Source organism: Hermetia illucens, chromosome 6, assembly GCF_905115235.1.
Source record: "Hermetia illucens chromosome 6, iHerIll2.2.curated.20191125, whole genome shotgun sequence".
Classification (NCBI taxonomy): domain Eukaryota; kingdom Metazoa; phylum Arthropoda; class Insecta; order Diptera; family Stratiomyidae; genus Hermetia; species Hermetia illucens.
In genome coordinates, this window is record NC_051854.1 from 35,976,091 (window position 1) to 35,993,601 (window position 17,511).

Below are 17,511 nucleotides of genomic sequence, written 5' to 3' on the forward strand. Positions count from 1 at the left end.
AGCTGAATGGCGTACGACCGGTGGCTTCCAATTGCTACCTCATCCTCCGTACTCGCCGGATCTGGCCCCCAGCGACTACTGGCTCTTTGCGGATCTCAAAAAGATGCTCCAGGGAAAAAGATTTGGCTCAAATGAGGAGGTGATCACTGCTACTGAGGCTCATTTTGAGTCAAAAGACAAATCGTTCTACAAACATGGCATTGAAAAGTTAGAGAAGGTTTGGAATGATTGTATTACCCTTGAAGGAGATTATGTTGATGAATAATAAAGAATTTTGCCGATAAAATGTTGTTTTCATAGTTAGTCCCGGGACTTATTGAACGATGTGTTATGTCTTTCCAATTTTCTTATTGATCTGATGAGTAAACCCAAATAAGAAGCATTTAAAACCAATGTACGCTCCTGTCTCTTTCAAACAGTTATTCAGGCATTAGAGCCATACCTCTAAATTTTAAGCATACGTAGAATATAAAACTGACTTTCCAAAACCCAAAATCAAAAAAAATAGTTTTTCTTTGCAAAATTACCATCACTGTCGTATGCTACTTCGGGTTCACGAGGTGCCCAACGGCCAGGTTTCACTGGAGTGGGGGAATGGGAACGATAGTCTAATAACCTGTCATATTTGCTAAAAAGCAGATCCAGCTCCAATGAACCGACGCGATCCAGTGAGCTAGCGCGTAAGCGTCTTGGAGCTAATGGTGTATCAGAATCAGACTTACTAAAGTGTGAATCCAATCCGGGTTCTACTGAACTGGCTCGTAATCGATCGAGAAAAGGCGAAGAGCTCCTGGCACGGCTAAATGGTCGAATTGGTGGAACACTGCTTGCCCGTGCTGATTCTGTAAGAAATAAAAACAAAAATAAATTTTAGAAAAAGTGAATAAATGGTTGGTCTGTTTACTCTATAAAAAGATGCTTTTCAGTTTAGTCCCTTCAAATTTTTCAAAGCAGCTTCACTCATATAGATTAAAGCTCTACAACCTTTACAATGTCTATATTGATAACTGACACTTACGGCATTTTTTCAATTCTGCATCTTTGTATGCTAGTAAGATCCCCATAAATTTAATAACAAAAGCTATCTTACGTTTACCCTTATCCAACTAAAATTTAAAGAACATTCTGACGTATGCATTTAGTGTTTTTTACGCTTATTTATAATTTTCACCAAAGTTAACCCCAAAAATCTTCTATCTAATTGCACCACGCTACTCCGTGTTACTCTTGTAATGCAGGCTGATCTCATGCCGAGTGATAACCCCCTTGGTTATTTCGTGTCGTATGCTACTCTCCATATTTTCGAAGAATAGATCATTAGGTATGGACGCATCTTATTCATGCTCTCCGGATGATTGAAGAAAAGAGTAGACTCTTCAAGCTCCCAAATTACCGCGAATGGGGATGGGCTCTGAGCAGTTTTGTTGCAAGTAATACGTTAGATACCTAGATAGTTTAATCTGAGCACTGGTCAAATATGAAAATGTAAGGAGCTTCTTGCACGGGCCTACACGCTGCTCAATAAAAGAGTGGCGCCAAAGTACCAACTATACGTGGCGAATGAGGTACTGCATGCAGCTGTTACTGCATGAAGAATCAGCACAGTGCGACATCATATTGAGGATGTTTCGTACCAATTGAAGACATGAGTAAAGTCACTGCCACTGCTACCTTAGTAAAGCACCAGCAGAAACACTCCTCACTTCAATTCAGAATGCTTCACTCCTAAAAAATAATAATTCTTCATGACTCCTCAATTACCAATTTCAGTTGTAGGTTATCAAGAGAAGGCTATGAAGAAGAAGCCAGCGCATAGCATCTGCGTGCAGCATGTTTTTTTTTTTGGGGTAGGGTAGGTGAATGCATTTACGCACACAGTGTTGGACTCCCCCTAAACACCTCCCCATCGTCAGAGAGCTAGTCTGGAACCGTTTGTCACATTACTTCGGGCTAGTCCCCGAACTCTCCCACCTTGCGGAGCCTTCAAATCAGGGAATTCCTTTCACCAACGGGAGGGGAGAGGAAGAAGGGAACTGTCAGTTCAAGGAACCCCCTGCCATCCGGCTCCTCCACCGGTCGAGTTCTATCTTCTTAGCAACGAGAAGGGCCCGAACATAATGGGCAACACGGTTCCACCTGTCAGCAGTCCTCAGTATCTCTTCGACAATGTTGTCTGGAGAGAGATCCGCTGTGTTTAAATAGAGCTGCAGACGAAACCCATCCCACCTTCCATAAGAAAAAAAAGTGTGGTGGGCCTCGTCCACAACTCTATTGCAAAACACACAATCCGGAGAACGCGCCTTTCCAATCTTGTGCAGGTAAGACTGAAAACTTCCATGCCCACTGAAAAATTGGGTTATGAAATAGTCAGTCTCACCATGCTTCCGATTCAGCCACGCACCTAAGTTGCCGATGAGCCACGCAGTCCATCTGCCTCCAGTTTCATTTTGCCAAGAGAGCTGCCACTCGTCTGGAGTGTGTTGCCGTTCTTCGCGAACAACCACCTCCCTTGGCTCATCTCCCTTGCGCTTGTATATGGCCTGACGCTCCTTAGCAAGAAGGGCAACGGGGATAACTCCCGCGATCACCATCATGGCCGGTTCAGAGACAATGCGGTACGCAGACGCCACCCGTAAAGCTCCCCGTCTCTGTACTTGCGCGAGGCGTTTACGATATACCTCCTTGTTAAGAGCGTCAGCCCATACCTCTGCGCCGTAGAGCAGGACAGACTGCGTTGAGCTCATCAGGAGACGTCGCCTACTAGACGTAGGACCCCCAATGTTTGCCATTAGCCTACTTAATGCCGAAACTCCAGCCGCGGCCTTGTTCGCTGCTGCTTGGATTTGCTCGGAAAAGCTCATCTTTGAGTTAAGAGTCAACCCGAGGTACTTTACCGCTGATTTTGACTCGATGATCGACTCGCCGAACGATATGGGACGCAGGGTCGGAATTCTCTTTTTATTCAGGATGACTACTTCGGTTTTTTCCAGTGCAAGGTTGAAACCATGAGTAATCATCCATTCGCTTGCCGGTCGCATCAATATGCCGAGTCTTCTTTGCGCCTGTTCAACTGTGCCTCCAGCAACAAGCGCTGCGACATCATCTGCGTAGCCGACCAGGCGCCACTCCTCTGGCATGTCGAGTTTAAGCAGACTGTCATAGGTAGCTTCCAGAGGTCCGGCCTTAGGATGGATCCCTGTGCTACCCCCGACGTGATCTCCATCCACCTTTGACCCTCTAGTGTTTCATAAAGCAGGGAGCGGCTCCTCAGATAGTCCCTCAAAATCCGTAAGAGATAGTTCGGCACGTTGAAGGTATTGTCTAGTGTGCCTAGAATGTCTTTCCATCTTACGGAATTGAAGGCATTTCTGACGTCAAGCGTTACGAGGAGCACCACCCGTCGAGTTCGGCGGCTATGTGCCTCTGCTCGTCGAACGGCGTCCACGACTTGCATGACAGCATCAATTGTCGATCTCCCTGCCCTAAAACCAAACTGCCAGGGAGATTAATCTCCGGCAGCGCGTATCGCTTCAGTGAGTCTACTTCTGATGAGCTTTTCGAGGCCTTTCCCAGCAATGTCAAGCATACATAGTGGGCGGTATGAAGACGGCAATTCGGGGTCGCCTTTCCCTTTAGGGATCAACGCAAGCCTCGCAACTTTCCAACGAGCAGGGAAAATGCCCTCCTTCAGGCAAGCGTTGAATGCGCCGAGCAGTAGGTCTGGCCGGTGTTGGAATACCAGTTTGTATACCTCTGCTGGAATACCATCGGGTCCTGGCGCCTTCTTGTTTTTCATAGAGAGGACTGCCTGTTCCAATTCTTTTATAGAGAAAAGTGGACAGTCCTCTGCGCTCTCCGCGCCGACGTCACCATCCCATACGGGGTATGCAGGGAAGAGTGCCCCCACAACGGGGCCATCTGCTCGGTCTTAATTGAACAGGGTTTCCGCAGAGCCCCGATTTTTCGGGTTACCAGTTTGTAACCGAGTCCCCACGGATCTTGCCAGCAGCGAGCTTTGCTCTTGTTTATTGCGCTGCGGAGTCTCCTTTTGGCTGATTTGTACTCCATCATTATGGTACATGCCTCCTCCCGGTCGCCTAGACGTTGTGTTAAGCGGCGGAGCCTGTGACACTCCTTCCGGAGCTCTGCGATTTCCACTGTCCACCAATACATGGAAGGTTTGCCGCGCCTCGATGTCTTGCTGGGAATGGAGGCTCCGCAGACGATGTTGAGAGTTACCGAGCACACCAGTCATCATGACGCCATCTTCAAGATTCTCCATTAAAACCTTGCGTTGAGCTACAACTTAATGGCAGACTGCCATTCTCATTATGAATATACATCACACAGAATCTTGAAGAACAATCGGGTGAAACTACTGTCAATCCACACTATTGCCACCGCCAACTGTCTTGATCACAATAGGCGCGATCTAAGTTTTCTTCTCCAAAAAGAATAAGCGTGCTGTATAATCGATATAGCCCTACCGTTGAGCTGGAACTGGACTGGGTTAGTGGGATATATTTTAGATGTGCATCAAAAATATACATCAGCAGCTAAGAGTCACCGCATGACAGCTTGAAGTAATCGCGATAATCCAGGATTCAGCAATGCATCGCATGCTATATATACAGATAAAAAACCTCCCAACCCACTAGACCAGAGTGTTATCGGGCAGGATTCTTCAAACTATACCCCACGATGTCAGCTCCTTGGACTGCCATGTGTAGTCCGGTCCTAAGATCGAGTATTTTCCGATGCAACGGTAGGACCACATCAATTATGAAGCACGTTTCAAAAGCAGAACCAAATCGGGTCTATTGTGATTAACACTATGGTGGGCGGCAATATGAAGTGTGATCCCATAGTGGTTATAGTTAGGGTGATAATGTGCCATTAAGTTATAATTCAACGCAAGGTTTTAATGAAGAGTCTTACAGAAGGAGTTGTGACGAGCGGTGCACTATGTACTGATCAAAATCCTGCATGCAACTGTATACGGGAATTGGGAACTGGAATTGGTAATTGCGGGGTCATGAAAGACCCCTTATATTTTTTGTTGGGAGCGAAACATCCTGAATTGAAGTGAGGAATGCTTCGATCTCATTGAATAGTACACCATTAATCAACCATTTGTTGGAGGCTTCACCTTCTATGCCTGGCAACAATAATTTTTTTATATGGCCCCCGTGAATGGGTTTCTTTTTAAACATGTCGATCTTCTGTTGCACTGAAGTGGTATTCGAAATGGGATCCCATCCTCGGCCGTTCAAGTTCAAAGGAGACAATCTATTATCTGTCTTGACAGTAGCCTGATGTTATTGCCTAGAGGATTGTTTTTCAAAGAAAAACTCACGAAGAGAATGCACTTAATTGTAGTGCAATGTTTTTAAATCAAGTATCCCCCTTTTTCCCCGATGACTGGGCAGCTCTATTAGGCATATTGTTGTTTGCAAGAACTACCCTTACCCGTCTATTGACAGATCCTTAAATGAATATAGAAGGACAGGAATGATAAAGATGTTGTTTGCTATGACTTTATTTTTCCCGAACAGCTCAGTTTTCAGGATAAGATCTAAATGCCGTTAAAATTCCTCCGACATCTCAAATTTAATCATTGTTACAGCAGATGTTGTTACTTGCAACATGCCGAAGTATTTGCAGACGTCGTTCGGACCCTTCATGTCGGTGTGATTTTCGTTTTTCCCATGTAATTTGATATCGTCAATGTAGATTAAATGACCCAATGCTGTTGATGTTTGTGAGGATACCAATAGCTTCGTGCGCCAATTCCTTATTACTATTGTCAGGAGAAGAATGACATTTGGGTTTGTTTTTGTAAAAACATAACATTTAGGCTGTCGAGATATTTGGTTTTTGCTAGACAGCCTGCTTTACAGCTACTGTATCCATTATAAGCTGTTCTTTGCAGCCTTGGGAGCCCTCTGCACATTCTTTTTGCTGTTCAGCTATCAATTTGTAAACATCTAGATGTTTTGAGATTTTCAGGGAGAACCTCAACATTTTGAGGGCCAAGAGGCAACTTCTTCCATGGGGATGAAAAAGGTTATCCCTCCGGTTGAAAAAGGGTGGAAGTATTTTCGGAACGAATCTGATTAAAATGACTTGCCAATACCCTGTGAGCGCGCTTGGACCGATTTAGGTTGAAGTTGTAATCTTTCTAACTCCTGGCGCTTTCCAATTAGTTATCTTTTCATGAGCTTTTTCAATGGTAACTTGAACGCATAAAGGTGTAGGATCCATACTGCTTTTAAATTGCAACGACTGGATTGGTTCCAAACACTTCTACAGAAGCCTTCTGCCTGATCCAAGTGAAGGTTACTTTCCCGACAGAGATTTTTATAAAATCTCCTTTTGTTCTGGGAAAAAAGGGTGTGGTCTAGTAGTTTCCAACGATACTCGCAACGCATCTTGGTGGTGGATTTCCAGGAAGTGCTTGCGTGACGCGACCAACCTCCATTCTCAATTTTTCGACTTTTTTGTTGAATTGATATATCAGAACAGTAAAGTCCTCTTGTGCATACCTCTTTTATTCACTCCAAGTTGTTGACAATTAAAATGAATAACCGTGGCAACTGGCGTAGACCAGTCTCGCTAGTCAAACGATTAGGAAAAACTCTATCAACGGCAGCATTAATGTTGGTAGTTTTCGAAGTAAACTTTAGTTTTGGGATCTTTGGCTGAGCGTGTGGAATAGAAGTTGTCAAAGCCTTGTTAAAGAGTCCACACCGAATTCAAATGAAACTTCATGGAAAATTTGTTGCCTAGCTGGAAGGGCAACTCGACTATTTTCCGCTATCACCCGGTATTGATTGGCGGAGCTCTGTTCCGGAAATCAGGTTATAAACGTGTCACGGATTCGGTACTTGTAGCCTGCTGAATATCGTTCCAAATCCGTGGCAAGGTAGTAGGCCCAGCCGGTAAATGCATTGAGCTGTTTCGTCCAACCAATACGGCACCTAGGTCTTCCATCTCTGATTGTTGAAGGTATAACCGCCAAAGTACCCACGAACGAAAAGCCGCTCTGGTGCCGCTGAGCGATTCTCCACCGTGGTAGGTACTGTCTTCGGACCTGTGCGGTCCCATCAAAAGAATTTAAGATATTATCCCCAATTCTTTTCCCATGAGAAGTGAGGAAGCAGTCATCCTTGCAACAGAGCTCCATTATTGCAACGCCCCATCGTTATCTTCAAAAGTAGGAAAGGTATTTGGCGGGGAGCCGTTGTAATAGAGTGTAACGTCACTACAATTCATCCGATAGACGCGCCGATTCCTTCACCCCGGATTAAGAATTTTTTAAAGGAGATTTGCTCTCCCAAAAAGGTAATAATAAGTTAGGGAAGACGAACACAAATAAAAACGTTCTGCATGTCCGCGGCTTCTTATTTACAGGATTAACCTGCGATATTCGTTGCTGACCCGATTTGTCATGCAATTATCTGCAACTCATGACACGCGCCTGGTCACATGTAGCTTTCAATCAAGTCGAGATTTACCTGGTACACCAACTATTATATAATCTAGGGCAACAAGACCAAAAATTTGACACTCATCAACTTAACTAGCGCGCCGTAATTCATGTAACGAAGGAAGTAATACCAGAATTACGTATCATCGTGCAGAATATGTAAATAAAAGATTGTCATTAGCTTCGTTTGAATTTCGTTGTGTTTTGATACCTCAGTCATCTCTGTGTTTTGTTGTGTTCTCTTATTATTATTCTGTTAAGGGAAAATCGCACCGCGTCCTTGAAGAACTATTGTGCCCCTTTTACTGGTTACAGTGTACCTGTTGATCATAGTATCTCAAGCAGGCCTGTAAACTTTAGTATGTTCCCCACTTCCAGATGTTTCAGCTTTGCATCTGGTATTCAGTGTTCTCCCAGATGTATCGACCTATTATATTAGGTTGTTGCAAATGAAATGTCGGATATTTGAGTAAAATTTCAAAAAACTATAACTTTTATGAAAATTAATTTTATTAGTCAAAATAAGAACCAGCAGCTTCAATGCACTTCTCCCAACGAGATACAAGGGCATTTATTCCAGTTTCGTAAAAGTCTGGGTTTCTAGAGCTAAGAAATTCTTCAAAGGCACTTTTGACAGCTACTTCATTGCTGAATTGTTTCCCCGCCAAAAAGTGATCCAAATGCTTAAAAAAGTGGTAGTCGGTTGGCGAGAGGTCGGATGAATATGGTGGATGAGGAAGAGTCTCATATCGTAATTCATTTAATTTTTGGACCGTCATTCTGGAAACATGAGGTCGGGCGTTATCATGGAGCAGTATCACTCCATCTCTGTTGACCAATCTAGGCCGCTGAACACGTAATTTCTCGTGCATTTCATCAAGTTGGGCACAATATTTCTCTGTATTAATTGTTTCACCACGCTCCAAAAACGAATAATGAATAATTCCAGATGCAGACCACCAAACAGTTACCATTACCTTCTTCGGGTGAAGGCTCGGTTTTGGCATGTGTTGTGGAGGCTGATCGGCATCTAGCCATTGCGCTGATCTACGACGGTTGTCGTACAATACCCACTTTTCATCGCATGTCACTATTCTGCGCAAAAAGGGATTGTTCCTGTTGCGGTTGAGTAGAGAACTGGATATTTCCATTCGCAGCGCCATGTTTTGCTCGTTGAGTTCATGCGGAACCCACTTATCAAGCTTCTTCACCTTTCCAAGCTGTTGTAAGTGCCGAGATACTGTCGAATAGTGTACGCCTATTTTCTCTGCAATGTCACGAATCGATGATCGGGGATCAGATTCCACTATCAAACGCAACTCGTCGTTGTCGATCGATGGTCCTGGTCATGTCGCCTGATCGGAATTTTTCGAACCACCGCTGTGTCGTTCGTTCGTTTGCTGCGTCAGCTCCAAATGCTCTGCAAATGTTTCTGGTTGCCTCCGCTGCGTTGTGACCAAGTTTAAATTCATATAGAAAAAGTAGACGTTTTTGACTCCCTTCCATGCTTTTTTCTTTGAGTTTTACTTGGAACTTCAATGACGATTGAAACTGAAATGACTCCTTGATCGAACGAACGACTATTTATACTCAATTATCCCATACCACCAGAATCACCTTGCGGCAGTTTTAAACATTAAAATCATAACTAACTTCACTTCATTGAAAAATCCGACATTTCATTTGCAACAACCTAATACTTTGCACAAGTGCCGGACACTGTCACAGGACGTGCATAGAGGTTTCGTCCTCCTCCTCACAGAACATGCAGGCAGTGTCCGTAGATATCCCTAGCTTCCCTAGGTGGTAGTTCAGCCGACAATGACCAGTAAGAATTCCCACTATGATTCGGAGGTTGCTTTTGGTGAGGTTTAAGCAATCCTTTGTACGCATGGGTTCGTATCCCTCAATAAGCACTCTGGACTGCTCCATCCTTGGTAGGCCCGTCCAATATAGTTCCCCCTTGTGTTCTCTTACAATAAAATGTTGATATTTCTCTTTTGCACAGATTAATTCGCACGTGCATTACCCGTTTTGTTTTTTTGTTTTAGTAAAAAATTAAATTAAATTATCTTTCACTGCATATTACATTATTCTCAAACTTTTAATAATAAAATTCATAACGAAGGTTCATTTTTTTTTAGATTTGCCTGCTGGAAACTTTTGCAGGGCGGACTTAGGTAAGTTAAACATATTTTATATGTATGGTGCCTCTTATGCTTCCTTCTGCATTTGCTTGTGAGCTGAAAACTTGTATGTTAAGGCATTGGAATGCAAACTGACAAAACCGTTGAGATATATTTTATATAGCTAATATCTTATGGGGAAACTATTAATGTGAAATTTGAGGACATCTTCATGGCATTCGACTATATGCCGACATAGTTCTCCATTCGAGATTGTGCCAAGCTAGGGTACCTTGATGTCATGGCGCAAACGGTCGTTGACGAGAGATTAAAAATATCAGATACAGGACGAGTAGTTTTCATATGCAGCTCACAAAGACCAAATTGGTATGGAACAATCTCATCGTGTTATTGGTGTTGAAGTATTTGTAAATCAAAAAAATTATAGTGATAAAATTATACTCGAAATGTATATTTCATGGTTTCTAGCAATTAAAATAATAAGAAAAATATAACAACAATGACATTTCCTTTGCTAGTAAAATGTCTCCTTTTCGCAAATATACAAAGCGTCTAATTGCTACAATTGGTATGAACTCAATCCAGTTCTTACAATGCCTTCCGATTCTCGTGTCCCCATACATCTGTTTGGTAGAAGATATGCAGTTACCCTGAAGCGTAGAGAGGACTGGGAAGACCCAGAGGAATACGGAAGTCTTCTACACCGATGGCTCAAAAACAGCAGAGGATTCTGGAGCCGGAGTCTACCTCTCGAATAAAAACGAGAAGTGAGCTTTTCCTTTGGGACATTATGTAACGGTTTTTCAAGCCGAAGTTTATGCGATCCTAAAGGTGGCAAATTGGGTGATTGACGAGCGGTTGAAGGGCAGGCGCATCGCAATCTGCAGTGACAGTCTAGCTGCGCTTTGATCACCTCGAAAATCGTTCAGGAATGCAGAAACCGTTTCAACTCTATGTCTAGATTCAATACGGTGGAACTACTCTGGGTACCTGGTCACTGTGGCATAGAGGGAAATGAAATCTCGGACGCTTTAGCTAAAGAGGGGTCAATATCCCTTATGTCGGGACCGGAGCCAGCAATTGAGGTATCAGTAGCATTGGCTAAATATGTTTTCAAAAACTGGGAACAAGTTTCCCATAATGACAGGTGGCAGAGTCTAAATGCTGCTCGACACATCAAACTTTTCCTGCCAGAACCCAACATACGTACCGCAAAGTTTATCCTGTTGAAAAGCAGGAGGACTTGCAGGTGTATTGTGAGCATTCTGACAGGCCATAATTCACTAGCTGGGCATATGTTCAGAATAGGAATTACCGAAGATGATACGTGTCCCTCCTGTAATGAGGAAGCGCCTTTCCTATGTGAATGCCCCGCCTATGGACGCATCAGGCATCAGATCTTTGGTGCCGATGTTCTCCAATTGCGACGGGTAGCATCACATCCACTAACGGAAATCCTGCGATACGTTAACGAATCCGGAATATTCCTTTAGACGGGGGTGGCGTGTACAATGGGCCAACATGGCCTGAGTGCTCGGAAACTGTAGCTTCTCCCCCACCATACACACACACACACACACACACACATGACCTCAATGGTATTTATAAATGAGGTGCGTCATCATTGACAAAAAAATACCTCAACACCCTTTAAAACTTCTTCTGTAACTTTTGCGGGGTCGACTTATCTCGATCGAATGCGTCATTTTTCTTGGACAAACGCCTGATTTGGGTGGAATCGTCAGAGCGTCATTAGTTACACCGTTCTGGGCAAACACGATTATTTGAAGTTGTGAATGGGGTTGTCGAGAATGCGCATCGAATATTAATTTTAACATTTTGCTGGGCTGTCTTTCTTTTTCTATGAGATGGTGTTCAATCCTCCTCAATAACGCGATTGAAAAAATTAATTAGTCAGAGTGTTGGGTCCAGCTCTAAGCTTCCCACAGTTCAGCTGGGAGGCTGTAAATTCCTCATACTTTTCCCGATTTCATTCATTTGATTAGACCAAATGTTAGTGCATGTGGAAGTGGAAAATGAATAAATTATCTTCTAAAATACCGTTCTTGCCATTGACGCAACAAAAGTGTTCGATAATAAGCTCGGATTTGGCAAAACAGAAACACAGAAAGCCACAGAGTCAATACACCCCGAACTCAGGACATAAAATTAGGAAGGCAATATACGAAAAGTATATACATTGGGCGCATTAGGTGGCTTCATCTAAACCTCGTTCGCAGCATGGAATCGATTCGCTATTAACCAGTAGGATTCTTCACATGCTAGTGTGGAGAGAGACCCGTGTTGTCGCAAACAGAAGCGGTTGAGACAAAATTCAACATAATTCTGCAGATAATCCAGAGCTATTGCTCCGAACAAGACTCAAAGTAAACGCCAAATAGACTGGGCTAGTTATGTTCCCTGGGATGTTCGGTGGGGCAGTTACACGTTACTCACCTTTTCAGAGGTGGAAATTCAAGTGGTGCAAACGATGAAATATCTAGAAGCACATGTCGACAGTAACTTACTGTGGAAACATCATATCTAGGAAGAATATCAGAAATACAGCAGATTGCTTTAGTGCTGGGAAAGATCGGCAAAACCTGATGTGCATGATCTGGTGTCTCAGATTGAACTTTGCTAACAACAGGAACCTGTTAGCACAAATCCAAAGATTCGGTTATCTAAGTATTACTGGACTTCGACGACACTAGTATTTATCTTAAATACACTACATTCGTTACGAGGTAAAGCAGCAAACAGCTAAGACGCATGTAGATTTGCCACCATTGGCGCGTAGAAAGGAAAAAAGAAATAGAAACCCCTGGTCAACCATCCAACCAGATGTTTCTGATGCCTGCTGTTTACATGTTTTCCAGATTTATCTTTGAGAAGGCTAACACTGTCAGAATCAACGAAAGAGAGAAAATGGTCGACAAAGAGTTGGAAGTCTTTTGGGATTACAGACATAGTAACTGCCTCGGGGGGTCCTTCATAAAAGACGACTCGGGTTTAGGGGTGTTTTCGAAAAATCCGATTATGAAACTGCGTGGATGCCTCGAAAAAACTGGCGACTATATTTCAAACGAAGATGTATGCTATTTTATTGGCAGCATAAGAATTTCATCGGAAAAAATTAGTTGCGACAGTCAAATACCAACATTGCATCAAGCAAATTGGTGTGAAGATGCCACCACTTGCTGCAGAAATTTGGCTGATTGAAAAGGAGTCTGGTAGATTGGCTTCCTAAAAAAACCGGCTCCCTAGGGTGGAAAGCCAGCATTTAACATAAGCCCACCCGATGTTTATTTATTTATTTATTTATTTATTTAATGAGGACAATACACAGAAAGCAAATTTCTTATTACATATTGTCCTCAGAGGGAGGAGCAAGTAGATGGTATATTTTGTGCTTAAAGCTAGAGAGGGACATAGAGTCAAAGGAACCAAGCTGTAGGGCATTGTAGGACCGGCAAAACCTCGGGATCGGAGAGTGAAAGTAAATCTCGAGCTCGGCGAAGGGCACATCAAAAATGTCCGCATTACGTGTGTCATGAGACGAGGCGATACGGAGCATAATATCCGAGTTGGCGGAGCAGTCCATCAGACCATTGCAGAGTTTGAAAAGAGTACACATATCAAGGAAAATACGGCGTTGCTGTAGGGAGGGGAGATTGAGGGTGCGGAGTCGTGACGGATAATCAACCCGTGGAAGGTTCTTTTTGTAAAAGAGGGTCCGGGTGAATTTGCGTTGTACAGCTTCAAGAGCGCGGCCGTCACGGATGCGGTAGGGGGACCAGACTACAGAATAGTATTCAAGGATGTTTTTGACAAGGGAATTGAAGAGTGTTAAAGGAGGGCTGGATTGAGGTAAAGTCGGACGAGGAACGTAGGATAAAACCAGACATTTTGGAAGCTCTATTGATGATGTCAACGAAGTGGGAATTGAAACGAAGTTTATCGTCGAATATTACATCCAGGTCTTTGAAGGAGGCCAGTTGTGAAAGGGGTTGACCACTGAGAGAATAGGAAAAGGATGATGGGGAGGGTTTCAGGGAATAGCGCATCCAGTGGCATTTGTTGACATTCAGTGTTAGCTTGTTGACCGAACACCAACGGGCTAAATTATCAAGGTTGGATTGTATGACGAGAGAGAGCACAGTCCAATGGAGACGAAACAGAGGCAAACAATTTAAGGTCGTCTACGTAAAGCAAATACGGACAGGTGAGGATGGAAGCGAGGTCATTGATAAAAAACAGGAAGAGTAGGGGGCCAAGTATAGAGCCTTGGGGAACACCAGAGGAAGGAGAGAAGGAACGAGATGAGTGACCATGAAAAGAAACTTTGCAGGAACGGTATGAGAGATAGGAGGAAAGCCAGGAGATGACTGAGGGAGGGAACTCTAGCGAAGAAAGTTTAGAGAGGAGAATGGTTAAGTCTACTCTGAAGGGTGAAGTTGCGAGGGTTCACTCAGTCGAATGGAAAATTTGAATTTCCGCCACCAGTAGAAAATCTTAGTGAAAGAACTTGAGGCTTCCAGAGCGGCATTTTTATTGTCTCTTAAGGAGGGTAACTTTAGTAGGGCTTTCACCACACCTAACATGTAAACTACAACATGGGAAGAAACGGTTTGGTGACCTTGGCTATATGTGGACAATGTGAGAAAGGAGGACACGGCTTTGCGTTCTGTATGATTTTGAAAAGGCTGTACACTCTGCCTCTGTAAGACGTTCTCGGAATCGCAAAGGTCTCCAAATGTCACAAGGAGGAGGCCTTTGAAAAGACAATTTTAGCATTAGTACAATGATAATAGCCCCGATTCAGCCAAGTTCGAAAATAAGCATTGATTGAAGACAATTTAACTTCTCAATTGGCCAGGAGGACATCCTTTTCTAAACCTAATTGAAAATCTTTAGGGAGTATTAGTAACTAAAGTCTATGCAAGTCAATGTTAGTCTATAGCAGTTAATAAAGTGAAGAAATCCGATTTCAGGCCTATAGTCTCCGGCATTTAATGTTGTTTTTAGGTTTGTATGCAATAATATTGAAAAATAAGAAGTTGAGGAATCTATTTCCCTCCAAAACATATCATATCTCGCTAGTGCAGTTCCCATAAGGATAATGCTACTCATAAACTATCAGCTGTTTCCAGAGGACTAGGTTTTTTCGCGGTTTTACCACTACTATAAATGTTTATATTAATTAACTCAATTTCCTATATAGATTGCTGACTGTTATATATTATTTTTATTTTTATGGAATTTTCCTCAAAGCATATTAGGTGGGGGAAGCAGTAGTTGCACATTTTGACGATATGTCTTTGAAGTTGATTCAATTTTTTTTACTTCCTCTAAAGAACATTTTGATGGTGGTCAAAGGGTAGTATAGGTCCCAAGGCGAAACGTGGATTGGTACCCACGATGGAGCATAAAACCTGGGAAATGCCTGCTGAGCCAACACCAACAGCTCTACTACCAAACCCTATCTCCACCTCCACGTGGTGACCACTGGGAGCTCTTTCTTAACGAAAAGCTGCAGACGAAGAAGGATGAAGGCGAGTCTCCCACGCCTAAAAACGGGACAAAGTGTACCAACTGGTCCTCCAGGTTGGGGGTTGGGTAGGGCTGACAACCCTACACGGAAAACAACTTGTTACGAAGCCACAACAGGAGCCTCGGACAGGACGGATTTTAAAACGACGGACCCGGCAACGACAACGGATCAACAGTTTGCGCATTTTCTCATGGAACGTGCGCGCCATGTACAGAGATGAAGCTGATGAGCAGCTAGCCGATACCCTGTCCCAATATAGGGCTGATATAACAGCGTTGCAAGAGATGCGATGGACAGGGACCGGTTTCCTGGAGAAGAGCCACTACACCATATATTATAGCGGTCATTCAATAAACCATGTGCTCGGAGTAGGTTTCTTAGTCAGTCAAAAAATGAAGCCTGCTGTTATCGGCTTTGAAAACATAAGCGAACGGCTATGCACTCTGCGCTTGCGAGGCAAGTTTAGAAATAGAAGCCTCATAAATGTTCACGCCCCTAAAGAGGAGACTGCAGAGTCGGAGAAGGATACCTTCTACGAGGCAGTAGAACGAACCCTCGAAGCCTGTCCCAGATATGATATCAAAATCATACTTGGGGATTTTAACAGCCAAGTAGGGAAGGAGTCAGTATTCAGGCGATACGTTGGCTCCCATAGCTTACACGAAAAAACAAATGATAACGGACTGCGAACTATTCAATTAGCAGGGTCACACGGAATGGTTGTTGGAAGTACCTGGTTTCCGCGGAAAGTGGTCCACAAACATACGTGGGCCTCTCCAGACGGGACCACTTTCAACCAAATTGACCACGTGTTGATCGAACGCCGCCACTTCTCAGCCTTGATGAATGTCAGAACATATAGGGGGACCAATATAGACTCGCATCACTATCTCGTTGGCATGGTGCTCCGAGCTCGAATAACAATACCACCTAGAATCCCCTCTGACAATCAGGTGAGAGTGAACACTGAAGCCATCCACAACACAACCCTCCGCGACACCTATAAGAGGGAAATGGATGCCGCAATAACCGCAGTCAACAGAGGACCTGGAGATGAAGCATCAACAAATGATCTTCACAATCACCTGAAGAACGTTATCATGGATACGGTCTCAAGCATACTTGGCCCCAGCCGCAAAAGGAGTCGGAACGGCTGGTTTGACGATGAATGTAAGTTAGCAACGGAACGGAAGAATGCCGCACACCGAGTAATGTTGCATTCTCAAAGAACGCGGGCACGCGCAGAGACTTATCACGAACTCCGTCGAGCAGAGAAGCGACTTCACAGACGGAAAAAGGAAGCCTGGGAGAACCAACAAGTCTATGAACTAGAAAAGTACAGGGAGCAACCGCACCAGGCGCGGAAGTTTTACCAACAAGTCAGCAGGATGAAGCCTTATACACCTAGATGCTCATCCTGCCGAGACAAAGAGGGAAACTGATTTCCGACAGAATGGGCATATTAGAGCGATGGGTTGAGTACTTTGATGAGCTACTGAACAACTAGAACATCGGCGAGTTCCGAGCCAACTGAAGACGACGGACAAATACTGCCACCACCAAGTTTAGGAGAAACAATTCATCGACTAAAAAATCATAAATCCCCAGGAGCCGATGGAATTACAGCCGAATTGGTTAAATATGGAGGCGACCAGTTACACCAAGTGGTTCATCAACTTGTGCTCAAGGTATGGGACAGCGAATCAATGCCTGACGATTGGCAACGAGGCATAATCTGTCTCATACATAAAAAAGGAGATATCACACAGTGCAGCAATTATAGAGGTATCACGTTGCTGAGTACCATCTATAAGATATTCTCCACTATGTTGCTAGGCCGGATAGCCCCATACGCCCAGAACATCATTGGCCCATACCAAAGAGGCTTCACTCCAGGCAAATCAGCAACAGATCAGATTTTCTCTCTGCGGCAGGCGATGGAAAAACTGTTGGAATATAGACAACAGTTGCACCATCTATTCATCGACTTTAAAGTCGCCTATGATAGCATAGCCAGGATAAAACCGTACACGGCCATGAGAGAATTCGGTATCCCGATGAAATTAATAAGACTGACTAGGCTGACCCTGACCAATGTGCGAGGCCAGATAAAAGCAGCAGGATCACTCTCAAGACCATTCGGCATCAACAACGGTCTACGACAAGGAGATGCGCTATCATGCGTCCTCTTTAACCTGGCCCTTAAGAAAGTGATCCCTGATGCTGAGGTAAATGCAAGAGGTACGATCCTCTTCCAGTCCACCCAACTACTGGCCTATGCTGACGATATCGACATCATGGGAAGAACCACTCGAGACGTA

At 43.8% G+C, this 17,511-nt stretch overlaps 2 protein-coding genes across 5 annotated transcripts in view; one reads left to right on the plus strand and one right to left on the minus strand.

Annotated features, from left to right (window-relative positions):
• LOC119660111 (soluble guanylate cyclase 88E) overlaps positions 1-17,511 on the plus strand; it is a 129,717-nt gene that overhangs the window by 22,954 nt on the left and 89,252 nt on the right. For both annotated transcript variants that reach the window (XM_038068496.1, XM_038068497.1), the window contains exon 2: positions 9,634-9,669. The gene's annotated coding sequence lies outside the window, so the exon portion shown is untranslated. The remainder of the gene's footprint in view (positions 1-9,633; positions 9,670-17,511) is intronic.
• LOC119660112 overlaps positions 1-17,511 on the minus strand; it is a 43,527-nt gene that overhangs the window by 2,529 nt on the left and 23,487 nt on the right. For 2 of the 3 annotated variants that reach the window (XR_005250395.1, XM_038068502.1), the window contains exon 6: positions 528-842. Coding sequence is in view for 1 of the 3 variants with exons in the window: in XM_038068502.1 (XP_037924430.1) it covers positions 528-842 (315 nt within the window). In the remaining 2 variants the exon portion in view is untranslated. The remainder of the gene's footprint in view (positions 1-527; positions 843-17,511) is intronic. The other variant, XR_005250396.1, reaches the window with a different exon arrangement.